This window comes from Rhinolophus hipposideros, assembly GCF_964194185.1.
Source record: "Rhinolophus hipposideros genome assembly, chromosome: 14".
Lineage (NCBI taxonomy): Eukaryota > Metazoa > Chordata > Mammalia > Chiroptera > Rhinolophidae > Rhinolophus > Rhinolophus hipposideros.
Window position 1 is genome coordinate 61,039,953 of NC_138060.1, and position 27,758 is coordinate 61,067,710.

General features: G+C 45.4%; 1 protein-coding gene across 2 annotated transcripts; it reads right to left on the bottom strand.

Moving 5' to 3' along the window:
* Nucleotides 1–4,775: 4,775 nt before the first annotated feature.
* Nucleotides 4,776–26,819, bottom strand: SLC25A20 (solute carrier family 25 member 20). Of its 2 annotated transcripts, none has more exons than XM_081072037.1 (9): nt 26,592–26,819; nt 21,731–21,823; nt 18,151–18,278; nt 16,510–16,600; nt 7,840–7,951; nt 7,055–7,127; nt 6,610–6,719; nt 6,041–6,165; nt 4,776–5,621 (listed from the first exon to the last, which is right to left on the bottom strand). In XM_081072037.1, exons 1-9 carry the CDS (start codon nt 26,694–26,696, stop codon nt 5,559–5,561), a joined length of 900 nt encoding a protein of 299 aa, XP_080928163.1. In that variant the 5' UTR covers nt 26,697–26,819; the 3' UTR covers nt 4,776–5,558. The 2 variants fall into 2 exon arrangements, with proteins under 2 accessions (XP_080928163.1, XP_080928162.1); XM_081072036.1 differs by having other exon boundaries at nt 7,840–7,957.
* Nucleotides 26,820–27,758: the final 939 nt, after the last annotated feature.

Here is a 27,758-nt window from a genome sequence, read left to right on the forward strand (position 1 = left end):
GGGAGGGACACAGGAAAACTGGAGGGGCCAGTCTATTTCCCAAGTTGCCTTCTTCACCCACACCAGATTGGAAGGGAACAGAAAAAGCTGGAGACCTCCCTGGGGTGTCCATCCCACAGCCTGGGCACTGACCAAAGGCCCAATGGATATAGGACAGAGTCCTCCCTCTCCTTGCTGGGCCCCACCAGAAAGTGACTTGCTATAGGCTTGGGAACCTGAAAGGCACTTGGGATGGTTAAGCTCCACTTGGTAATTAACCAGTATTAATTAAAATCACTAGGACCTCTCACGTTGGCTTGGCCCACACCCAGGAGCTCAGTGCTGCTGGGAACTGAGCTGCTGAAAGCAGGAGCACCCGATCCCCACTGAAGCCATCCAGGCTCTAGGCCAGGCAGTCCTGTGATTTCAAATAGCCATGTCTCCCCGGTCAAGTTTCCCTGGAAGGAGTCTTGGACCACCAACTTTGTACGGGGAGGGGTAGTGTCCAACTTATGCCTTGCTGGGTTCTTACTGCACACTCTTGGAGAGGGTTTACTGAATAAATGAATGATAGATTTCCACACAGCAAGCAGAGCCAATTAAATTGCTCTCCTGACCTCAGTCTCTGAATTACCGTGTTTCCCCAAAAATAAGGCCTAACCGGAAAATAAGCCCTAGCATGATTTTTCAGGATGACATCCCCTGAACATAAGCCCTAATGCATCTTTTGGACCAGAAATTAATATAAGACCCGGTCTTATTTTCGGGGAAACACGGTAGGATCCTTTGCTGCAAAGCTGTGCTTCTGCTCTCAGTATACAAAGCCTTCACTAAGGCCAGGCAGTGAGGGGTTGGAGGGGCAGAGCTCCTCTGCTCTTGGACAGACAGACCCTTCTAAGTTTTCCAGGAGTCAGGCCACACCCAGGAAGCTGGGGTATGACCTGCATTGCACTGCCACACCTGGGGATGTGTCCTACTTCAAACAATCCTACAACCAACCCTTTGGAGAGGCAAATTCACAGCTGCACTCCCTGGTTTGCCCATTTGTCAGGTTTTATATGTTTTAAGGGGGAGACAGACATCTGTAAAGTTAGGACTCTGACCTCAATTACAAAATAGGGTAGAGGGAGGCTACTCCAGTGCTGACGGCAGAGCTGGGTGTGGGTACGTTCTCCCACTTGCTCCAGGAAACCCCCGTCAGCCTCTGCCAGAAGCAGGCTGGTCTGCCTCGCTTGTTCTCAGATGCCCCACAGCTTGGTCAGCCAGCCAGCCAGCAAAGGCATCTTTGCACTTAGAGGGAATAAGGCTCCTTACCTGTCTACACAGACTAGCCTCAGAGTAAGTCTCCAGGCCCAACTTGGCTCCCCTCCCCTAGCACCTGGTCCCCAGAGCAAGGATCCATCTCTGCCCCTTCTGGGAAACACTTCAGTAGGAAGGGGAGTCCCAAAGGCCTTCATGAATGCCCGGTTGAGCTGGCCAAAGAAGGGGTCCCTGAAGTAAAAGAGAATACCAAGGCCCTGAACCCCACAATTTCTACCCTTGCCCTCCTAGGACTGCCTTCATTCAAGCCTGTCCAGCTGTACCACGGGGGGTTACCATGGCAACCAAACCCACATGCAGCCAGGAACTGGGAAACAGCTGTAAGTGATGATAGATGGAAAAGATCAAGAGTAGAGATCCCCAAAAGCAGGAGATATATATGGACCGTGGTAGACAAGTCCCCACAGCCCTGACGGGAGCTCAACTCCAACCGGCTCCTATTCACTACCCAGCAGGAAGTCAACATCTTGTACAGACTGCCACAACACCAACCAGAGGCAGACATGGACACAACGGGACCAATTTTCAGAGATGTTTACAACTATGGATGCAGAGTGACACAGGTGGGGCACATATTTAACCTGACAGCAATGGGTCTGGTGAAAATAAACATGGGTAGGGTACCAACTACTATTTCCAATGAAATTGTGGATTTCATGTGCTCGATAGGGTCATTATTTAAAAGGTTTTTTCCTCTACTCTTTTCAGCAAGACTACATGCCCAAAGTTCCCCCAGATTCCTCTGGAGGCCTGCTCTTGGCCCACACCCCCTAGTTTACACATCTTCTGCCCTCCAGTGCCCTCTGCCTACTGAAGGGGGCCAGAGGGACTCAGCCCCAAGGGGTACACCTCCCTCTTCTCTGCCCAAAGGGGCTGCTTCTCTAAATCACTCCAGTCCTGTACTTGTCTCCTGGGACCTGTTAGTCACCTGACCACTTCTGCATGCCAGCCCGCTGATGAGTCTTCACAGGTCATTTAGTATCGACCACCATCAGTTTCTGTTTTGTCTTAGAAGTGTTCATGAGCCTCTAGTGGGAAGAGGGAATTGGGGAAGTGGGCAATGTTTCCTCTGCCTTCTTCAGCATTCATAATGCCTCCCCTACAAGGCCACTGCCTTTGGTCCAGGAAGGCCGGTCTATTTTAACAAGTGTCCTTGCTCCAAAGAGCAGTCTTCTGGGCTACCTATTTCTGTACCTGTGAGCCCACCACTCTGCAGGACAGTGTCCTAAGAAAACATCAGTCTCTGCAGTGGACCTAGAGTCTGTCTCGGAAATACCTCAGGGCAAAGAGAGAACCCGGGAAGCAAGGGAGAGCCTGGCTGGCAAGCCACAGGCCTGCATGTTGACCAGAGCAGAGAAAACAAAAAAGGGAGCCCTCTGGGAGCATCTGGCCCTGAGGCCTTGCCAGTGCCTGTTGGGACTCTGTGTGCCACCCCTGGCCTGATTCACAGGCCAGTTGCTCGGCTTTGAGCCTGCAGTACAGACAAGCCTCTTGGAGCTTATGTCAAGTGGCCCTGGGACAGCCTCCGATTGCATCACAAGCCTTTCTTCAGACATCACTCTATTATCTCCATTCTGTTATCAACTTGCCAATGATCTTGGCAGATCAATTTACCCTGTCTGAGCCTTAGCTTCCACATCTGAAAGCGGGGGTAAAAATCCCTACCCATTAAACAATGAGTTACATGGTGATAAAGAGATGAGAATGAACCCTTGAAGACGTTAGAAAGGGCGTAGGGGGTTCCAGCCTCAAAAGAACTGTGGGGAAAGAGCTGTGAGTAGAGACGGTATGTAAGGACAGCAGATATGATGTTACAATTGCTTCTAATAGGCTGCCGTTCCAACAACGCGCTCTCTGTCCTTCACCTTTGACCCAGTTATATTCTACTTTGTGCCTGGGTGAGGCTGTTATCACCAGTTGATTGTTTTAACTGTCTAGCTTCTACTTAAGGCTTTCTGTGACAATCAGACAAATCGCTGGGGAGGGCCCCAATCTCTCCCTTACCCTTACTCCCATCAGGGAGAGAAGAGATATATCTGGAACAGGTGGCATTTCAAAGTGCATCATAAAAATGAAGTGCCAGCCAGGAGGGAGTTACTCACCATCTGCTCTGCTCCCCTCACAAATATGCCTCCAGAGGCTTCCCTATTTGAGTTAACATCTATTGAACAGCCACAGGAGTAAAAGAATCTACCACTACTAACATCAAGGAGCCAAAATATTGCATTTTAAAATAGAAACTATTTCAAAGGGCAAAGTATCCAGAAGCACAGAACGTAAAAGTGATCGGGAGCCAAGGGAATAGCTGGCATTTCACTGGAATGCAAATGAACTCCCAGGGGCTTAGAGCAAAGGCTGAGGTTTCAGGACCTACTCAAAAACTGGGTGGTGCTGAAAAGAGCTTCAGGAGACACATACGGTATGTGGTCGTCCTTAAATCAAAAAGATTAAATAGACATCCTGCAGCATGAGAGGGGCACTGACTTAATCTTCCCAGGCAGGGGGCACACACTTTTCGTCTCTAAAAAATGTTATTTTTTGACTTGACCATCACTCCTATCTGGTCATCCAGTAATATTTTCCCAGGAATAAAGCCTCCTTCCTTAAATTCCCAAATCTTCAGCTTCCTGCCAGGTTGGCCACACCACTCCCAGATGGGTGTGGGTCCCTGCCCCACTCACCCATTTACATAGAGTGGTGGCTCTAAAGCCAAAGTCCAAGGGTCTCTGTGCAGCTGCAGCGAGGCAGGAAGTGTCAGAGCAACAGTGACCGTGATTGCTAGATGGGGCATTGCCAGAGAAGCCCAGCTCTGGGAACGTCAACCTCCACCAGACAAGGACTAGCCTGTGACTCTCCACTCTCTCACCTTCTCGGGCAGCACCTGGGCATCATCCTCAGCCTGATGAGTGAAGCCAGGCTGGTGACATCAGATCACCAAAGCCCATAGGACAACTCAGGACTGTTTTGGCCTTTTAGAACAATTGACCTGTTAGCTCAGCACCTACCATGTTTCCCTGAAAATAAGACTGAGTCTTATATTAAGGTTTGCTTCAAAAGATGCATTAGGGCTTATGTTCAGGCATGTCATCCTGAAAAATCATGCTAGGGCTTATTTTCCGCTTAGGTCTTATTTTCAAAAAAATACGGTATGTGGTTGAGGGCAGAGGGGCTAAGGAATAACCTGATGAGCTGCAGCCTAGGGCTGTGGGGCCTGCATGCCAGGCTTGCACTGAGGGCTGTGGGAACAGTTACCAACCAAGTCGCCCAGCCCCACCCCACCCCACCCTCCCTCAAGCAGCTGAGGCTGGAGCAGTCAGGGAAGGCTGGACTGGCCAAAATTTCCCCCTTTCTCTTACTGGAGCCCCTGCCTGAAGGAATCAGGAAAAGACACTGGATCCCTGGCGGCCTCTACCAAGGCCACAGCCTGCCTGCTAAAATGACCCCCAATGAAAAGGAAAAAAGTCTCACACAATGCAAAAATTAAAAATGTATTTATTGTTTCCTGTTAAAATGGGGAGGGGGGTCTCATGAGAAAAGAGCATGCAAGAAGAGCCTTCTATTCCCTGCCTGGGCTTTCTCATTTATCCCAGCAGACTGGGACTGTTGATTCAAAACTCTCTCCTCACTGTGTAGGAGGGAAAGCTCTCCACTGTCTCCTGGGAAATTAGGCCACTCTAGTTTCCACTTTAATTACTTGTATGACTAAAAAAGGAAAAATCAACCCTACTGTTATCAGGCTATCTGTGGCTACAGTTGTTCAGTCCATCTGACAGACAGACGTGGGTCTCAAGGCCACATCCCCACGTGCAGGCCAGGATAGGATAGTACCCTGGAAGTCTGGTGGTGTTCCTGGCTAGGGATCAAAGAGGACCCCAGCTCCTGGTCAGCTAGTTGAAAACCTGCATAGTGCATCCAGTGATAGGTTGAGAATTCCTCTTTCAAGGTGAGTATTTTGGGTACAGTAGGGATAGTAGTCAACCAGTAGACATACTCTGGCCACACGTGGTATCTGGTCTAGAAGCTATTTAGTCCATCTCCCTCTTGAGATCCCTTACATAGACAAGAGTGAATTCAAGTTTCAAAACAGCACATCAAGTTATACCAGGTAGAGGGTGGCATTAAGGCAAAAACGGTCTCAACAAGTCCATGCACAGAGCTCTGATCCCACTATCCCCCTCCCTTCAGGATGACCTAGTCCTGCCCACTGCTCCTCTTCGGTAACAGCTTCCAGCATCCAGAGCCTTGAGCAGCCTTCAGCCTCACAAGTTGGGGGCGGCCCAATTAAGGAACTTCATGGCAACTTCAAAGCCAAGGAAACAGGCCTGACAAGGGATTGGAAGAAGAGAAAAGGCAGCAGGAGTTGTGACTATTCAGAGACGCCAGCACCATGCTTGGCTGGCCCAACAGGACCAGAACCCTCTGAGACCTCACTCCCACCCCAGGTCAGGGAATCAAGCTGTGCTTTCTCATTCCCAGAAGGAGAAGAAAATGTATGTCTCACAACTGCCCACTTCTGATAGCCAGGTCAGAAAATCACGGCCCCTCACCTTGGAGAATCGCAAAGGCAAATCTTCCTGACAGTTTCAGGAGGACAGGGAGCAAATTAGGAGGCTCTGGCTGAGGGTGGATTTTAGGTAAACTGAGGCCCCCTATCGAATCCCAGGAGCAAGCAAAAGTCAGCCCACCTGCACCCTGCTTTGAACCCCGAAGGGAGAAAGAACAGCCCCTGCAAGCCACTCACTGCGTTGGCTGGGAAGGCTCGGATCATTACTGCGTTGAAGCCCTTGTACAAGGATGTGACGCCTTCATCCCGGATCAGCTCTCTCAGCACATCTTTGAAACCATTAGGATATTTCCCAGGGGGTGCTGTGGGCAGAACCCAACTGTTAAGGCTTCAGGAAGCTTCCTGACCTGACCATGGTGACACACATGAGCACAATCTTGTAGTCAAGTCTTCCTGCAGGGTCACAGCACCAGGGAGAGGACATACTGTAAGTCATCTGGGACCAGTCCACAGACAACACAATTCACCTTGGGACAAACAGACACAAATGGCTGGATTACTGGTGCTGAGAGAATAAAACAGTCCTTCTGCTCATGTGGGAAACGGAGAATTGATTTACTTCTTGTCTCACTTATTTGGTGTTTAGGCCGACATGAAAAGGAGTCTAGGTTCCTAGAACACAAATGACTGCAAGGGATACGCTGGGCAGATAGACGCCGTGGGTGCGCTGTGGAGATTGAGTACCCCAGGGGCAGCCAGTTCCCGGACCTACTCCACCCCCACCCTCCCCACTACCCTCCACTAACCAGTCTGGAAGCGGGACTTCAGCACGTCTGGGGGGATTGCCACAGCCCAGTTGAAGATCCCTGCGACGCCCCCAGCCACCAGAATCCGAGGCACGCTGAGGTCACTGACACTGCAGAATACCAACCACAAGCAGACAAAGGTTGTGAGGGTGGCCTTCAGACCATCCCTCCAGTGGCAGACAGGGCAGTTATAGAGAAGGAGAAAGCCCAAGGCCAGGGCTCCTGTGACACGGCAGCTGCCACTCCTTGGAGGAGGGTTCCTGCACTTGTTTCAAATGCTTGCTCCGTTGGATGAGGCACAGAGTAAGAGATGTCAGCTGGGCCTCAGCAGCAGCAAGAAGAAAGGGGACATGGGAGCCGGCAGCCAGTCCCCACTTCTGCCTCCAGACCCACTCACAGGAAGGGCAACCTACCCACGACTTCTCAGTTCTTCTGTTCTCCTCACCTCTTTCCCTCTGGAGTGAGGATATTTTTCAGCCACTCGTATGTCATGAAGTACATCCCACTGGCTGGAACATCTATTAATCGTAAGAAAGAGGTCAATTAAATGATATAAAATACTCAGAGATTTCTTGAACTTAACAGAGCCATGCTTGGTACTGGATCCATCCAGGTTTCCTGAGAAGTTCCTCAGCAGCACTTCCCACTTGCAGTAATCACTTTGCAGTGACCAGATGCTGCCCTGGGGCAAGCACTGGTGTGAGTGTAAACACATATGCCATCATTTCATCTCCAAAGTCCCTCCGCAGTGGTCCCAATGACATGCCCACTCCAAGCAGCTATAACCACAGCAAGTATCTGGCTTTTCTCTAAGCTGCCATCTCAGGACAAGGGTGGGGCCATCTCTGCCTCTCCTACTGCCACCCCAGCAGGACATGCCTCTAGAAACCAGGGAGAGCCCCACTGTTCCTAAGTCACTCCTTCTTCCCACTCATCCCTCCAGCCACAATTTCTACCGACTTGCCACTCCCCTCCAACTGCCGCTGTCATGACTTCTACCCTAGAGGGCCAGTCGACTAGAAAAATGGAAGGTTCCCCCCATCTTCATTTGTGTCCTTGATGGACAGAGGTGAGCCTGCCTAAAACCAGGATACACGGCGCCAGCCCTGTCAGAGCTGTGGCATGTATGGTGCCAAGGCTAATCTGGCGATCCAGGAAAGACCATCCATAGCAAGTCCATCTCAGGTAAGCCTCCCAAAGTGACCTCAGGTGGAGGGCCTCAAAGTTTACCTCGCATGAGGGTGAGCACCGTCCCCTTGTAGATGCCTCGGATGCCAGACTCCTGATACAGCTTCTTTGCACAGTCCAAGGTACCATTGTATTTGGTTTCCCCTGAAGAAGCCTGGATCTGGGAGGGAGGGAAGAGTCAGCAAGTCAGCAAGAGCATCAAAGTCAACAGACTCGGTGGGTTACAGAAGATGACAAAGTGAGTATGGAAGTGGTCATTATGCATTAGACCAATGAAAGATTTGACTGTCAAATCGATAGTTATGTGGAACATATAACACTGGTGGAAGTCACTGGGGAATGAGACGAGGTGAAAATATCACAAAATATACACTGACTAAAAAAAATAATTCAACAGAGCAATTGGAGAGTAAGTTGAGGAACGCTCCCAAATACAAGAGCATTCCCACTAAAGCTAGTTGAAGGTCTAGAAAGGAGGAGACAAATACTTCAGTCATTCACTTACTCTGTTTCAACAAATATCCATTGAACACCAAATCCATTCCAAGCCCTAACTGATCAGGATGCTTGGTTAAGAAAAGGTGAACTGGAAATTGCATTCAGAGGTGTAAGTGCCTGGGTAGAGGTCCTGGGCAGAGCCAGCAGAGGGCCAAGGAGAGGCCCCCGTCCCCGCCTCGGGGACCCAGGGCCTAAGAGCCAAGAACCTGAGGGAAGGCAGAGGTAATCACAGATATTACCTCAGACACAGCCTCGTGAAGGATCCACAACAGGTACAGAGCCAAAAGGACTCGCAACACACAGGGCATCAACCAAAGAGTAATTAAAGTGGGAAAAAGAGTTCAGTGTTGACAGCTCCAAGGAGAAACACTTACAAAATAAAAATATAAGTCCAATAATTTTTCTTAAGTACCAGCATTAACCAGTCAAAAAACAATGGAAAAGAATCCCATTCAAAATAGCAATAAAATATATGTGCATCAAGCAATAGGATTTGCATATGTAAAACTCTAAAACATCTCCAAGGGACATAAAAGAAGAGGTAGATATGCAGAGAGTCATAATGCTGATTAGGAAAAGTTTCAATCAGAAAGATGTCAATTTTTCTAAAAATAATAAATTTAAGACAATGTCAATTGAGTACTAATGGCTTTTTTTGGTATAACTTCCCCAAATGATCCAGGCACGTGAGAACCTGGTAGTGTGAGGAACAGCAGGGAGGACCATGTGACCAGAGGACCCAGTGATATGGGGAGCCAAAGAGGCTCGGGTATAGAACTGACAGTCGTCTTCTCACTGTCATGTACGGTATAGGTTGTATGCAGGGAAACAAGTGAGGAGGCCCTCACAGTGGTCCTGGCCAGTGAGGAAGGCGACCTGGAGCGATGTGGGTGCAATGGAGGTGATGAGAAGGAATGGATTTGGGATATGTTGAAAGTCAACTTAATTGTTCAACAGATGGGCTATGTACAGTAGGAGAAAGAGAGGAATGTAGGTTTTAGGGATGAACACCTAGAAGAATAGCATTGCCACCAACTGAGCTGCAGAAGGTTGCAGGCCAAGCCAGTATTGGGGAACACCAGTTCAGTTTTGCACATGGTGACTTTGAGGTGCCTATGAGCATCCATATGGAAATGTTGGATAAACTAGTCTGGAGTTCAGGAAAAGTCAGAGTTGGAGATAAACACTGGAAAATCATCAGCATATAGATGGTGTCTAAGTCATGATACAAGAGGAGAGAAATCATCAAAAAAAATGAGTGTAATAGGACGGAGCCCTGTACACATGAACATTGAAAGATCAAGAAGATGACGGTGAATCAACAGTCAGAGAAGCAGCCAAGCAGGCAGGAGGAAAATCAAGACAGAGGCCATGAGAAGATAGCTCTTCAAAGAAGAGGAGGGGATCAACTGAGTCAAATTCTATTGATGGATCAAGAAAGATAAGGACCAAGAACTGAATATCGGGCTTAGTATAAAGGTCACTGGTGACCTTGACAAAAGTACTTTTGTTGGAGTTGTGAGGCAAAAGCCAGACTGAAGTGGGTTTAGCAATTAGAGAAGAGAAACTAGAGACAATGACAAAAGGAAAAAAATTACTTTTTCACAGAGTTTTGATGTAAGGGGGTACAAAGACATGAAGCACAGAAATTGATATGGGAAGTAGAATAGAGAGAAGTTTGTGTTTCTAAGGTGAAAATACAAGAATGTTTATGCTTTTGTTGCTGGTGAGAACAATCCAGCGCAGAACAAAAACTGATGTTGAAAGAAAAAGACAGAAGAATTGTTGAAGCGAGTCTGTGGATGGGCAAGACAGGATGGGATGGGGTCCAGTACACAAATAGGAGGTGGGGTCAGGCAGAAGTATGGGCCATCCTTGTTGGAAACAAGCTGGGTAGCCATGGATGTAACAGCAGCTTCCAGTGGTGGGTAGCACTGATGGAGGGCATCTGGTGAAGTCCTCTTCTGGCGGTTTCGTGTTCTCAGTGAAGTAGGAAGCCAGGTCATCCACTGAGGATGGGGGTTTGAGAAGAGAGGAGAGATACAAAATAGTCACCTAGCCGAGCGGAGGAGTGTAAAACAAGCATATGAATAGGGACTGTCTCATCTAGGAGCAGTAAAGGACTTCAGGCATAATGCAGAAAGAAGAATCCACGAGGGGAAAGATTGAGGGACAAGGCTACTGATAACAGACATTCCCTCAGTCAAAATCAATAAACAGACTTCCTTTTCTTTTAGGGAAGTACTTTTCTCTACTCCTCCTGCTAAGTACAACAAAAATACTAGATGCTATTTTTTAAACAAACATAAGAAGACTCTGAAAGTTTGGAGAACAGAAGGCAGACTGGTGAGGGACCTTGGGACTTGAGGAATGACATACATGGTGGCGAGTTCCTGGGATTTTCTTTTTGATACATCTCAGACTTGGAGCTGAAGAAACTGGCAGTCCGGAAATGCCAACAGACACAGACCAAAAAGAATCCTCAACAGCCTGTATTCTCTAGACAGATGACCAGAAAATGGACAGCCTAGAAAGACAGAAAACCTTTAGACAATAAACACTGGATTACAGCCAAACACCACAAGAAAAACTGTGGCCTTACCCCCATCCACACCAGCAAGGACCAAGTGTGGAGCCTAACTTCTACCCTTGCAAGGCTGTAATAAGGCACCTACCATGCTGCCAGGGTGTAGTGAGAGAAGGCCAAGTAGGGAACTAGGACTTTCGTCCCTGATAGCCAGTGATCAGAGCCCTCCCATCCTGTGGTGTCAGTAGAGACACTGAACTCCCATACCCACCCACCAGTAAAAAGAAGTGCCCTACCCTCAGGTGTCAACAGAGGCTGAATGAGGAACCAAGACTTCTACCTCTCCTCTACGTGGCAGTAATGAGGCAGCATCTTGCCCTTCCCTGCTGGAGTGGTGTCAGAAAAAGCCAGCTAAAACAGAGAGTAAAAGCCAGAGTCTCAACATAATATGCAATTATCCAGGTTTCAGTTGCAAATCCTTCATCATACCCCAAATCAGGAAGATCCCAAATTGAAAGAAAAAAGACAAGCAATAGATGCCAACACCAACATGACAGAGATGTTAAGACATGTCTGACGAAGATTTAAGCAGCCATGGTAAAAATCCTGCAATATGCAAGTATAAATATGTCTGACACAGATTTAAAACAATACAAAGCCAAAGCAAAGAAATAAAGTCTCAGCACAAAAAGAGAAGATGTAAGGATGAAACAAGTGAAAATTTTAGAACTGAAAAATATAACCAAAATTAAAAGCTCAGGGGATGGGTCACTCAACAGCAGAATAAAGAGAGAAGAAAAAAAATATCAGTGAACTAGAACAGAGCAATGGAAAACACCCAATCTGAACCACAGAAAGAAAATAGACTGAAATGAATTGAACAGAACCTCAAGGACCTGTGGGACTGTAACAAAAAAAATCTAATATTTGTGTCCTTGGAGTCCCAGAAGGAGAGGAGAAAAGGAGGGACTAAAAAAGTACTCAAAGAAATAACTTGAAAATTTCAAAAATTTGGCAAAACATAGATTCACGAAGCTGAGTGAGGGGCCGGCCCGGTGGCTCAGGTGTTTGGAGCTCTGTGCTTCTAAGGCCGATGGCTGCTGGTTCGATTCCCATATGGGCCAGTGGGCTCTCAACCACAAACAAGGTTGCCAGTTTGATTCCTCGACTACCAGAAGGGATGGTGGGTTGCGCCCCCTGCAACTAAGAGATGGTGGGCTGTGCCCCCTGCAACTAAGACTGAACACGGCACCTTAAGCTGAGCTGCTGCTGAGCTCCCGGATGGCTCAGTTGGTTGAAGTGCGTCCTCTGAACAACAAAGTAGCCGGTTCAACTCCCACAACGGATGGTGGGCTGCGCCTCCTGCAACTAAGATTGAAAGGACTACAACTTGACTTGTAAAAAATCCTGGAAGTACACACTGTTCCCCTATAAAGTCCTGTTCCCCTTCCCCAATAAAATCTTAAAAAAAAAAGAAGCTGAGTGAACACTAAACAGAATAAACCCATGCCAAGACACATCACAAATAAGCTTCTGAAAACTAAACATAAAGAAAAAATCTTAAGAGTATACTTCTACAGGGATCTTACCTATAGAACAAAACAATTAGAATGACAGCAAAAACCAGGCAGGGCAGAAGAAAATGGTATAGCATCTTTCGGGGGCTAAAAGAAAAGAACTGTCAACCCAGAATCCTACGGCCTGCGAAAATATTCTTCAGGAATAAAGGGGGGAAATCAGGCCATCTCAGATAAAGGAAACCTAAGAGAATTTGTCACCAGCAGACCTACCCCAAAAGAATGGCTAAAATAAGTTCTCTAAATAGAAAGGAAACGATAAAAGAAGAAACACTGGAACACCAGGTAGGAAGAAAGAACAAATTAAGCAAAAATATGGGATATTACATAATGATAATATTAGGAACATTAGTGATAAAAGGCCCAATCCACCAGGAAGACATAGCAATACTAAATGTATATACATGAAACAAAAAAGCTGCAAACTATGTGAAGCAAATCTGGTAGAATTGAAAGGAGAAACAGACAAGCTCACAATTATATGTGAAAATTTCAAATCCAGTATCTACTCAGCAGCCATTATCTGTGCTCATATGTAGACCAAATGTTAAACATAATTGTTATTGGGCATTTGAACTTTGTATTTCTTTAATAGAAAATAATGCTGTTATTAAACATCTTTATAAATTGGGGGGGGGATTAAAGTTCTAAATGAATGGAGAGACATACCATGTCCATGGATTGATAGACTCAAAATAATAAGTGTCAATTCTGCCTAAATTGACCTATAGGTTTAACATATTTCTATCAATATCTCAGCAAGATTTTTCTCAATTTTATAAATTATCCTAAAATTTATATGGAAATGCTAAGGAATTAGAATAGCTAGAACATTTTTTTAAAATAATAAAGTGGAAGGGATCAAGCTACTCAAATTCAAGACTAATTTATGGCTATCCTAATCAAGACTGTGTAGTATTAGTGGAGGGATAGACATATACGTCAAGGAAAGAACATAGAGAACCCACAGAAATAAACTCATACAAATATGCTCAGCTGATTTTTAACAAAGGTGCAAACACAATTCAGTGGAAGCAAGATAAGTCTTTTCAACAAATGGTACTGGTATAATTGGACATCCATAAGGAAAACAAAGAAAAACAGGACTCTGACCTAATTCTTATATATTATGCAAAAATTAACTCATAATTGCGTCACATATTTAAATGTAAAACGTGAAACTATGAACAAAGCTTTGAGGAAAAAAATAGAGGGGGAAATCTTTAAGATCTCAGGCTAGGTAAAGAGCTCTTAGACCCTAAATGCCCTAAACACCCAAAGCCTCATCCACAAAAGAAAAATTAATAAACTAAAATTCATCAAAATTAAAAATGTTTCCTCCAGGGACTCTATTAAGAGGATGAAAAGACAAACTATACACTGGGAGAAAAATATTTGCTAACCACATATCTAATACAGCACTGTTATCTAGAATAATGGACTCCCAAACTCAACAACAAAAAAACCCCAAATAATCCAATTAGAAAATGGGCAAAAGGGGCCGGCCTGGTGGCTCAGGCGGTTAGAGCTCCATGCTCCTAACTCCAAAGGCTGCTGGTTCGATTCCCACATGGGCCAGTGGGATCTCAACCACAAGATTGCTAGTTCAATTCCTCGAGTCCCGCAAGGGATGGTGGGCTGCGCCCCCTGCAACTAAGATTGAACACGGCACCTTGAGCTGAGCTGCCGCTGAGCTCCCGGATGGCTCAATTGGTTGGAGCGGGTCCTCTCAACCACAAGGTTGCCGGTTCCACTCCCGCAAGGAATGGTGGGCTGCACCCCCTGCAACTAGCAAGTGCAACTGGACCTGGAGCTGAGCTGCGCCCTCAACAACTAAGAAAGGACAACAACTTGACTTGGAAAAAAATCCTGGAAGTACACACTATTCCCCAATAAAGTCCTGTTCCCCATCCCCAATAAAATCTTAAAACAAAAAAAAAAAAGAAAGAAAGAAAATGGGCAAAAAACATGAACAGACATTTCACCAAATAGGATATACAGATAGCCAATAAGCACACAAGTTTAAAATCTTCAGCTATTAGGGAAATAGAAATTAAAGGGAGATATCACTATTCACCTAGCCGAATAGCTAAAATTAAAAGTAGTGACACCAAATGGTGATGACACCAATGCAGAGAAACTGGATCACTCATACATTGCTCACTGCTGGAAGAATGTAAAGTGGTACAGCCACTCTAAAAACTGTTTGGTAGTTTCTTTAAAAACTAAACATTTGCAACTTGCAACTACTACATGACTCAGCAACCGTACTCCTGGGCATTTATCCCAGAGAAACGAGGACTTATTCTCTCAGGAAAATCTGTATCCATGAATGTTTACAGCATCTTTATTTATAATAGCCCCAAATTGGAAACAACCCACATGTCCTTCAATGGATGAAAAGTTAACCATATCGCAGTATATCCACACCAGGAACTACTTAAAAGGAATGAGCTATTCGTACGTGCGACAATATGAATGAATCTTCAGAAAATTATGTTGAGTTTAAAAAGCCAATATGAAAAGTTTACATACTGTATGGTTCCATTGACATAACATTCTTGAAATTTCAAAATTATAGAAATGGAATACAGATGAATGGTTGCTGGGGTGGTTAAGGACTGGAGGGGGGAAGGGCAGTGGATGTGGCTATAAAAGGGATCCTCGGCCTGATGGAAATATTCTATATTTTCACAGTATCAGTGTCAACATCCTGGTGTGATATTGTACTATAGTTTTACAAGATGTTACCACTGTAGAAAAAGTGGGTAAACATTACATGGGATCTCTTTGTATTATTTCTTTCCTTTTTTCCCCTCTGTATTATTTCTTACAACTGCATCTGAATCTATGATTATCTCAAAATAAAAAGTTTAACTTAAAAAAATACACAAAATTGAATAACAGATGTAAACCATGAAAAGACTTGCTGCATATAAGTAATTAATAACCTTAATATGTCCAAAGGTTTTATAAATCAATTTAGGAAAAAAATGAGCAAAGAACACAAACAGGCATGTCACAAAGGAAAAATGCAAACAACTAATATTCATCAAAATAATTAACCTCACCACCAATTAAAAGCATAAAAAATTAAAATACAAATTCTTCACCTATCAGACTGGCAGAGATTGTAAATTAGATACTGCAGTCTGCTGGAAATGGGCACCCTTGTATACTAATGACAGGAATAGAAAGTGATAGGCCTTTGTAGAAGGGCCATTTAGTAATGTGCATTAAAAACCTTAAAAAGTATATCGCTTTATACATACTAATTCCAACTCTAGACATTCATCCTAAGAAAGTAATCAGGCACGTGTACAAAATCTTATTTACAAAGATGTTCGCTATGGCATATAATTTGTCATACCCCCAGATAAGGGCAGACTGGGTAAATAACAGCCATGTAATGAAATAAGATGCAGAAAATGATGCATGAAAAAAATAATAGAAAAATATTATGTCAAGTGAAAAAAGTTGGTTACAAAACTAACTCAATTTTATTTCAAAGATAACATTTCTTAACATACATGTTTACCAAAAAGAAGAAGAATTCACACACAACATAACAGTGGTTACCTCAGCGGTATCATGGGTAATAAATACAAAGAATTTTTTTCCTTTGTGCTTCTCTGCACAATCGATATTTTCTAACAAGAATTAATTGTGTGTTACATTACTTTAGCCATTTGAAGAAAAATGTGGTAACATTCCTCTTTTAAAAGGAATACTGTGTGGTAAGCCAGGCAGCCCGCTCACCCTTTGCCTAGCAACAGGCCAGGAGCTCTAAGGTCACTAAGCCTGAGGGCAGTCGGTACAGAGAGCAGATGTTGGGCAAGAGCAGCTTCCCTTTCACCTGAAGCAGGTGCTAATAAGAGTGGCTGCGTAGGGATTGACACGGCACAGGTGTGACATTTTGATGGGTCCGTTCTTGATTCTACTATGATTGCTTCCATAATCCTGAAAATCCTGAAAGGGTTTGGCACACCCGACCTGAAGCCTTTATAAAGGGTGAAGGGACATAAACATTCACACAAAATTATACACTGAATGGCAAGAGCTAGCCGTCCCCCCTCACATCACATCCCCCACCCCAGCTCACACCCTAACCTGTAACAAGCACTTGATCCGTTCTCCAGGGGTCATGATTCCTGTGGTGAATACGCCAGATAACATCCCAGCTGCAAATAGTTGGGGGTAGCTGTATTGAAAACAAAAACCGGAGGCAAGCACCTGTGACTACCCACCCAGGACAGGCAATCCCAGCAGAGGATGACTTTGTAAGAAAAATAAGCACTTGGTCTGGGTTAAGCCCAGCACAAATGAATCATATTTCACACAAAGCCAAGTTCCGGGTACTATGTTCTGATGTCCAACTTCCCAGGGCAGGGGTCTTGGTGCCAAGAGCCAAAAGAGGCCCATCTGCTCTCTCCGATGGCCTCACCCCTGGGAGAAGCTTTACAGTGAGACATGGTTTCCTTCCCTGAGCCTGCCATGGACAATGGCTATGGCCACGTTTCCAGGCCTCTCTGAGCTTTGCTTCCCCATCTGTAAAATTCAGCATTGTTATGGAAAAAAGCCACTAACCCAGGATCTGGATTTCTGTCGACCCCCAGCTCCCCTCCAATCACACCTCAGGATCACCAAGGGCCAGGGAACATTTTAAGCCAAGGTTCAAGCAGGACAGAACAGCATCAAGGCCGGGGGCACAGCTGTGGCCACCTCCACAAGCTGAGGGGCAGCCAGGCCAGTTGTAAGGAATGTGCTAGAAGATGCTGAGAAAGGGCCAAACAGGGATGGTACCCAGACAGGCGTGATCCATGGAACATTCGGATTGCCAATAGTCAAACACAGCTTCAAAGGACCCTACACACACTCACATTTGGGGCCACCTGTGGCTGTTCACAGAAGCTGGGTACCTTCCGAGGGTCACAAGGACACCAGAAATAGAGTGTCCCATTACAAGCATCTCTATGTACATCCTAGACCCTTCCTCAGCCTGCTGTGGCCTGAAGTAGTGACAGAAAACAACCACCTGGCACCGTGGGCTACCTCCCCCGAGTTCCTGGATCCCAAGCCTGAGCAGCCTGTGTGTGTCCTGTGCTACCTGCAGTCCCTCCCAAGGGTCACCTTGCACAGCTCAGACTGAGAGTGCTTAACACCCTGTTTCCACTCAGAATTCCCCTGCATCCCAAGCAGTCTGTTCTCATTTAGTACTATGTCAACCCGGAGCTGTAATTCTCACTCATCTGCCTCTTCATAGCCAATCCAACTTCTTAAAGTTTATTGAAAGGAAATACACTAATTTATTTCTCTTTAACAGAGAAACCAATATCTGTAATAATTACAATCATGTTAGAAAAATGAAGTGAAAGAAAAGTGGGAACCTCCCTTTTCCCAACGAGGTGATGGAAAACATGGCTGCCGCTGTCACTACTGCAGCAGCAGGTACTGCTCTGGGCACCTGACACGCAGTGTAGCATTCAGACCTCTCAACACCTTCAGGGCTGGGAATACTAATATCCCCAGTAAGCGACACTACCTCACAGGAGGAATGATGACAACCTGGTAAGGGGCAAAGGGCTTTTTCCCTTTTCGGTTCACAGGGTAAAGGAAATTCAAGTAGCTCCCTCATGCGGAGTCCCAGGAGCCAGCCTCGGAGCCCGGGAGGACAGCCACTGCCTTTCCTCCAACTCATACCACACCACCATGCAGGGAAGCGTCAAGTGCCCCAAGCCTGTAAGTACTCACCTGAGCACATCCTCTGCGTGTTTCTGTTGCAGTTTCTTCCCCAAACCAAACCCAAAGAAGCACACGGCAAACATGGGGGTGACCCCAATGATGGGGGCAGCCATGCCCCGATATAGCCCGAAGATGCCCTGTAAGGAATTACAGAAGCAGAAGCTGTTTACAGACACCACCACCCTTTACACCCCTGAAACAGAGAAGCAGCCTGTGTCTACTCACCGGAGGCTTCCTGCCTTCACCTCCCCGCCAAGCAAGGAGAGCTTTTAAAAGGAAGAAAACTACCACATTTATCAGAAATAGTTGTCCTCTTATGTACTGCTGGAAGAAATAGAAAACAGCTTCCATTCTGGAAGAACATCTGGCAATATGTAGTATACCCTGCTATCAGGAAATTCTGAGTCTATAAATTTATTCTAAGGAAATGTTCAGGGCCGGCCCGGTGGCTCAGGCGGTTAGAGCTCCATGCTCCTAACTCTGAAGGCTGCCGGTTCGATTCCCACATGGGCCAGTGGGCTCTCAGCCACAAGTTGTCAGTTCAATTCCTCGAGTCCTGCAAGGGATGGTGGGCTCTGCCCCCTGCAACTAAGATTGAACACAGCACCTTGAGCTGAGCTGCCTCCCGGATGGCTCAGTTGTTGGTTGGAGTGTGTCCTCTCAATCATGGGGTTGCTGGTTCGACTCCCGCAGGGGATGGTGGACTGTGCCCCCTGCAACTAGCAACGGCAACTGGATCTAGAGCTGAGCTGCGCCCTCCACAACTAAGATTGAAAGGACAACAACTTGACTTGGAAAAAAGTGCTGGAAGTACACACTGTTCCCCAATAAAGTCCTGTTCCCCTTCCCCAATAAAATCTTTAAAAAAAAAAAAAGAAAAGAAATACTCAGAGATCTTAAAAAAAAAAGGCATCTCAGGCATTTATCAGAGGCCCAAATTTTGGAATGAATCTAAAAGTTCCCAAATAGGAGATAAATGAGACAAATTATGGGAATTCCATAGATGGACTATCACATAGCCATAAAGTCACATTGTAACATGAAAAGAGACTATTAAGTGAAAAACTAAAAACAAAAAGCAGGCTACAAAACAGGATGTACAGTGTGATCTGACTTCCTTGGGGTGAGATTACAGGCGATTAAGAAATTTTTGTATTTTTCCAAGTATTAAGACATGGGATTTGTATCATTAAAAACAATGGTAAGACTGCACATCAATTTTCACTAGTACAGGTTAGTAATGAAAGCAACTATGTAGTGGCAATAAAACAACAGTAAGACAGAAAGATATCCCAACCAAACAAGTTTAGTAAACCAAGGGAGAGGACGGTCTGGGACCTGGGAGAGCAAAGATTCGGCCCAAGCGGGGTGAAGGGGATTTCCAGGATGGTACTGGGTGCCTCGAGCCAGTTCATAGGGGAGTATCAGGAGGGGGTCTCCTGGAGGCATGTTTCCAAGAAAAATTAAGCGAAACAACATACATTGGAAGAACAGTTCATTACTGTTTAGGCAGTGTGGAAAACCAAACAGAAAGGTATTCTGCAGAGCAGAATGAGTACAGGATGACAGAGAGGATTCCAAGAAACACAAGTAACAGAAATTGACATAATTATTAACCCAACCTCAAGAAAAACAAACAGTTGCCCAAGAAATGAAATGCACATCACAGTACATGACTTAGTTAACAGACAGAAACATACATGAAGTGGTAATCATGAAAACAGTGAATTGGATTCAATCACAAAGTGTGATAAAATTATGTAGGCAGGGCTGAAAGAGGGGATAAGTAACGTAAGAGTTAAAATCATCTACCACAAATAGGAAGCTAAAACATATAAAAATGTATAAAATATAGTAGTAAATGTGTATTATGTAGCTCTGTAGAAACAGCATCAACACTGAAAGCTCAAAGTAGTTGCCCCTGGAGCATGGGGGGTGGGGAAGAGGTCGCTTTGCTACTTTGTTACAAGCCTTTCAGTAACAAACTAAGTGCTTGTATCACTTCAATACAAACGAAGGAATAATTTTAAAAACAAATACAAAAAAAGTGAAAGTTGCTCCTTATGGAGCGAGCAGCAGGAGTGAACAGTGCGACTGCACACTGGGAGATCCAGGCCCAGGCTGGAGAACCGGCTGCACTGCAGACCCCAGGCATTTACAACCAATCTACTTTCCAGAGCTAAAGGGACACAGCTGTACCTGTCAGCACTCCTCTTGGATGCTGCAAAAGTCACACACTACTACAGACTATAAGCAGCTCCCCCAAGATAAAGTGCAGAGGCAGTACACAGGTAAGGCTAAATAGGACAAAGAAGGTTCTGAGGGGGGTCTACAAAAGCAGCAAGGGACAAAGTCCTTCCAAAGCCCCTCTCACAGCACCCCACCTGACTCAGAAGGATGCTGGGGACCCTAGGGGCCAAGGCCACGCCTCTCAACAACACTTCTAGCCTTTCTTCACAGCGCTGGCCCACCCAGTTCCATGGAGCACAACCATGGAACTGGCAGTTCCGGAAAGCAGAGCTAAGTCTGGCACAGTAGAAACCAGGGACACACGCACAAATATGTACTAAGGAAGCCTAGTGAGCAACTCTGCAGTGAGTTGGGTTTACACAAGCCATTCTTACTATGTCCCCAGCACCCTGCACACTGTCCAGACACTAAACAGTGCTCAATAATGTTTGCTGAGGCAGAGACATGTAAACCTTCCTCTCTTCCAGAAGGGCAGAGGACTTAGAGCGGACCTGAAGCCCAAAGTCTTCCTCGGACACTGATGAGACTTTGTCCGGGAAGGAACAGACAAAAGAAGGAGCTCCTTATGGAGGAAACGGCAGCACCATTTCACTCGTGGATGCAAAACCTTCCTCCGACGCTTGGGTCCTGCAGGAACCCTGGGAAACAACTTCTCCCCCAAGGCTGAGTCTATGAGCTACCAGCATCTTCTTTATCAGAGAGACACCTGCTTCTCAGTTTCCGTATATTTAATAAGGACTATTTTTTAATAAGGCATTTATTCATATGAGACTTATTTTAGGAAGCAAAGAAAAAGTTCTCGACAAGGTCTTTTCACACATGCGCTAATGAAGTGAGTAATAAATGTCATTAGTAATTAAAACTTTTTTAAAATCCCATGTTTTCACTCCAGGAGCTATCTGAAAAATTATTATGTAATCTGGTAGCTCCAAACCAATTTAGTGTCCTTATCTAGGGGTTTGAAGACTCTTCTGGCCTCTCTCACTATTCCTCAGACTTTATGGAAACTTCTGCCACGGATCTCTGACAAATTGATTAATCCAGATTTGCATTTTCTTCCATTTTGAGTCTCCAAATATTCCTCAGTAATTCCCTGTGGTCTACACTCTTCCTTCCAAAGGAGAGAATCATTTTATCAGCTTCAGTCATCTACAAAACAGAAGCTGGAACAAGCAAAGACTCCAGAACGATGACAATCGGAGGGCATACGATGGCATGGTGAGAGAGCCGCTGCTGTGGGGCAGACCTCCAGCAGAACTGTCCCTGCGAAGGAGTAACGAATGCACCCTGTGAATGTATTCCTCTGAGTAAGAGAAATGCCCAGCACTGGGTATCATACCTCTCTAACAAGAGTCTTCCGGAAACAGTCAAAGGTCCCAGAATACATGGGAGGCTGTCCAGGCAAACTCGCAGGCTGCGTCTGCAGTCGGACCTGAAATCAGAAGTTAAAATACAGTCATCTCCCAAAATCAAAACTGCTTGTCGGTAACAATGGCCCAACTGTCTGCCAAACGGAACAGAGAAAAGCCACACCCGTGTACGTCTTCAGCACTCACTTAACCTGTTGGATTCAGACTTCTCTTTCCTTCAATTTATTCAAACCCTGCACTCCCAAGTCATTAGTAGCATGCTTTTAGGGAGAGCAACGCTTCCTCTGATTTCCTCATCCACTTACTTTCACCATTTATTTCTTATCTAATGGATCCCCTATGCCCCATGGGATAGGTATTCCCAATTTACAGATGAGGAGACTGGGTCTAGTGAGTTCCAGTGACATGCCAGTCACTAGCCAATGCAAAGCTTAGCTCAAGCCACCACCCCACTCTCATCTGTACTGGCATGTTGCTCAACAAACATATTTTGGAGTGAGGTGGATTTAATCCTCCTTTTCTTGGTCCTCGTCCTTCTTAATCTTTTGGTGTATCCAATGCTTCAAACTGTCTCTTTTAAACCTCCCTTCTTAGTATTTCCTTCGTCTCCTTTTCTACTCCAGGCATTCTCCAAGGCTTGGCACCCTACTCCTCCGGTCCACCATTCCTTTCAGAAAACCCAAATTCCAGGGCCTCGGCTGTTGTTCAGTGATGACTAACACTGGGCCATCTCCAGATTTCCTCTCCCCACCTTTAGGGCTACATTGCCGACTGCCTGGAGAATCTCTCCCTACTGAAATCACTTCCAGAATCTCACCCTCCTATGAATGTCCCATGTATGCCAGAGTCGTCTAACTACCCTCTTTCTCAGGATCTGAAACCCTGGCATCACCTCTGGCTACTTCCTGCTGCTCTTTCTGCTTTTATCACATGAGGACCAAGTCTATTGGAGTAGTCCTTGAAGATTCTTCCAGAATCTTCATTTCTTTCTCTCTGGGTCTGAGTCTTCTCCTAGGCCAAGTCCTCACACATCCTTACCCAGTATGGTGGTTTTCAATTATGTCCACTAATTCTTTGACACTCTTCCCGTTCAAAAGGAACGGGAATCACTTCTATCAAATAGAATGTGGTGGTATTGATGCTATGTGATTTTTTTCAAGGTGATAAAAGGTCAGCTTCCACCTGTTTCCATCTCAGGTTATTTGCTTTGGGGAAAGGCAGCCACCATGTCATCAGGACACTCAAGCAGCCTGGAGAGGCCATGTGCAGAAGAAAGAAGGCCTGATAACAGCCAGCACCAACCTGCCAGCATATGAATGAACCCCACGGAAGCCAATCCTTCAGATGAGGGCAGTCCCAGCCAACATGTTTATCTTTGGTCCATTATTGTTTTTCAAACAGCTTTATTAAGATAGAGTTCATATATCATAAAATTCACTAAAGTATACATACAGTTCAACGGTTTTTAGTATATTCACAGTTGTGCAACCTTCATTACAATTAATTTTAGAACATTTTCATCACCCCAAAAAGAAACACCACATCCATTTGTAGTCACTCCCAATCTCCTCTCAGTCCCCAGCAATCACTAAATTACTTTCTATCTTTATGGATTTGCCTATTCTGCGTATTTAATATAAATGAAATCATGTAATGTGTGGTCTTTCACACCTGGCTTCTTTTACTTAGCACAATGTTTTGAAAGTTCATCTATGTTGTAGACTGTATGCGTCTTTCATTCATTTTTATTGGTGTATAATATTCCATTGTACTACGTTTGTTTATCTTTTCATCTGATACTGGACATTTGCATTTTTTCCACTTTTTGATTATTAGGAATAATAAGGCTATAAACATTTGTGCACAGGTTTTTATGTGGACATCTGTTTTCAATTCTCTTATGTATTGCATTGGTCAGGATTCTCCAAAGACAAGGAACCAACAGGATATGGAGATCGATTTACTTATTTATTTATATTTGTTATAAGGAACTGGTTCCACACAATTACAGAGGCAGGCAAAGCCCAAGATCTGCAGTCAGCAAGCTGGAGTCCCAGGAGAGCTGGAACCGTATTGCAATACAAGCAGACACTCAGACAAATAGAAGAGAATAGAGAGCCCAGGAATAAGCCCACACATATATAAACAATTAACTTACAATGTAGGAGCCAAGAACATACAATTAAGAAAGAACAGTCACTTCAATAAATTGTGTTGGGAAAACTGTACAGCCACATGCAAAAGAATAAAACTAGACCACAACCTTACATCATATGCAAAAATTAACTCAAAATTGGTTAAAGACTGGAACATAATACCTGAAACTATAAAATTTCTAGAACATAGGCAGCAAGCTCCTTGACACAGGTCATAGGGAGGGATGTTTGGGTGGATCTGATTCCAAAGGCAAGGAAACTAAAGCTAAAAAAAACAAATGGGACTAAATCAAAGTAAAAAGCTTCTGCACAACAAAGGAAACCAGCATCAAAACAAAAAGGCAACCCACTGAAAGGGAGAAGATATTTATAAATCATAGATCCTGTAAGGGGTTAAAATCCAAAATATATAAAGAACTCATACAACTCAACAACAAAAAAACAACCCGATTAAAAGGTGGACAAAGGAGCTAAACAGACATCTTTCCAAAGACCTACAGATGGCAACAGACACATGAAAAGATGTTCATCATCACTAATTATTAGGGAAATGAAAACCAAAATCCCCAAGAAAAATTACCGCATATCTGTTAGAATGGCTATTATCAAAAGATAAGAAATAACAAGTATTGGCGAGGATGTGCAGACAAGGGAACCCTTGCGCACTATTGTGGGATTGCACACTGGTGCAGCCACCATGGAAAACAGGAGGGAGATGCCTCAAACATTTAAGAATAGAATTGCCATAAGATTCAGCAATTTCACTTCTGGGTATACATCCAAAGAATATGAAAACATGAATTCAAAAAGATATACGCACCCCTACATTCTTGCAGCATTATTTACAATAGCCAAGATATGGAAACAACCTAAGTGTTCATCAATGGATGAATGGATAAAGGTGTGATATATATATATATATATATATATATATATATATATATATGTACAAGTGGGCATTTTGTTCAACGTTGCTCAAGCAGTAGTTCGCTGTAATCAGAAGTGTCTGGACGCTGATGGGAACCACTTTGAGCACCTTTTGTAGTTGCAGAAGTCAAATGTGACTTGTATTCATCTTTTGTTATCGGTATATATTGAGTATTACAATTTTGATATAGTTTTTTTGGCATCCTCTGTATATAATAGACTACTCAGCCATAAAAAAAGAATAAAATCTTGCCATTTGCAATAACATGGATGGACCTTTAGGGCATAATGCTAAGTGAAGTAAGTCAGGAATGATGATTTCACCCTATGATTTCACTCAGATGTGGAATCTAAAACCAAAACAAAACAAATAACCAAAACAAACTCATAGATACAGAGAACAGATTGGTGTTTACCAGAGGGAAAGGGAGTTGGGGCGAGGGGGAGAAGTGAAGGGGGTAAATTGCATGGTGATGGATAGAAACTAGATTTTTGGGGGTGAGCACTTTGTAGTGTATACAGATGTCGAATTATGATGTTGTATACCTGAAACTTTTTTTTTTTTAAGTAGGAAAAGAGACCAGACAACTCTTTCCCCTTACTTGACAGTGCTGCTTAGAATAACCACTGTCTGGGAAGCACTAATACACTAACTCAGCATATATCATCAGCTGAATAAATATCTAATTTCATGTTTCACAATATCCCTAACCAGACTGGTTCCTTTAATCCTGGTCTTGCTAGGAATGAGCCCAGCTCCTCTCCTATATGTAAGGCAGCAAAGACCTTGTTGCCCAAACAAGCAAAGAGAAAGTACCCCAAAGCTATTTTCCTGTGGAGGAAACCTGATCTGACATTCTAATAAGACAGATCCCTACACAGGCTTCCCTCACTATGAGATTCATGTCTGCTCCCCACAGGACCACAATGGCCTTGATCTGTCAATTTTCTCAATAGTGTATCCAGAAATAGGGTGAGAAAACTAGGATGAAGCCTTAAATGCTAGCTTAGTCACAGGGTGTGGACTTTAACCTAAGGCAAGGCCTGGCTGAAAGTGCTGCAGAGAGAAGAGTTCAGGCAGGCTGTGATGTGAGGGTACAAGCCATGAGGAGTTTCCTTCTTTCCAGAGCCTCAGTTTGACCACGGGGTCCTCACCCGGGAGTGGTGAGGGTCAGCCTGGTATTGGGCAAAGTCGGCCACTGGCTTTCCTTGGCAGGTGGTCAGTCACTGAGGACACCATCGCTTCCCACAGGAGACCACTCAGGCTAACATAGGATGACAGGCTGAAGATAGCCAAGCCCCTCTCCGGCGGGGAAAGGTGCAAAGAAGATGGTAAAGAGGCACTCTGGCCCCAGAGGCATGTGTCAAAAGACATGTGTAGAATAACCGTGCCTCTGTCTTTAGCTCTCTTTCTGAAGCGGGCTTTACAGATGACCTGTTTCAACCTTGCTAGTAATGTTAGGGTTTGTTGAAGTCAGAGTTTTGGGGAGGCGCTTTTTCTTTCCCATCTCCAAAGTGGCGCAAGGTCAGGAGAGGCTCCGGGACAGAGCTTTAAATCAGAGCCCTTGCTGCACTGTGTGAAGCTGCTCACTCTGCACCATTCAGCTCTCTGCGGGCGAGGAACAGCGCCCACAAACCCCAAAAACGAGAGAAAGGGCGATCCTCTAAAGTTCTCACGGAAGCTCCCACGGCCCCCTTTCTGTCCGGAGCCCCGCACGGGCCTCATCCACCCCCAGCCTCCTCGCACCTTGACGGTGTCCAGCGGATGCCCTACGAACACGAGGCACACGCCGCCAAAGCCGCCGGCCAGCAGGTTCTTCAGCGGGCTGATGGGCTTCGCCTGGTCTGCCATGGTCGCTGTGTCGGTGAGTGTATCTGTGTGTCCGCCGCCGCGCAGCTCCACTGCCCGCGCCGCAGAGCCCGCGCCGCTGACCTTTCACCCACTTTCTCGTGGGCGGGGCCGGACCCGGGGACATGTCGGGAGGCGGGCCTAGACTGTCCGGCCTGGCTTCCGCCTGGGGGGCTGCTTCCTGCGGCGGCCCCGCCCCGATGGGCGTGGCTTGAGGGAGCTTGACAGGCCGTGACCGGTCTGGGCGGAGTTTGGATGTGCCTACCGTTGGATTTACTCCTCCAAGAAGTATTTCCGGACTTCAATGTTTCCTTCTCTGTGCTCCCATTCCTCCACGCACTCAACAGAAGTCGATTGCGCTCTGCTATGTGTCGGGCACCCATCCGAGTGCTGGAAGCACAGTTGGTAGCACAGCACACGGGTCCCTGTCCTTGTGGAGCTTCCAGATTGTAACAAAAATAAGTAAGTGGGAAACGCATAGTGTATCAAGTGGTGATTACTGCTACGGAGAAAAATAAACCCGAAAAGAGGGTTAGAGAGTTGGGGCAGGAAGCAGAGTAATTTGCAATTTTATTTAGGAGAGTGAAAGTTTCATTGAGAAGTTGACTGGATTCTACCTAAGAAGGTGAGGAGGGAGTGAGTTCTGTCCATAGATACCAGGCAGAGTTTGAGGGGCCTTCCAGGAAGAGGAAAAGAAAATGTGGGCCGGCTGGGTGGCTCACTGAGGTCTCCAGTTTGATTCCCACATGGGCCAGTGAGCTGTGTCCTCTACAGCTAAGATTGTGAACAAGGCTCTCCCTGGAGCTGGGCTGCCATGAGCAGCCAGAGGTTGGCATGGGCTGCTGTGTGCTGCCGTGGGCTACAATGTGCTGCCATGAGCGGCCAGTGGCCGGCGTGAGTGGCCGGCAGCCATCATGAGTTGCTGGTAGCTGGTGAGAGCTGCCATGAGCTGCCGTGAGCGGCCAATGGATGACCAGCGATTGAATGCTTCAGCCCAGGGGAGCGCAAGTCTCATGATACCAGGATTGGCCAGGGAGCTGTGTCCTACACTAGACTGAGAAACAA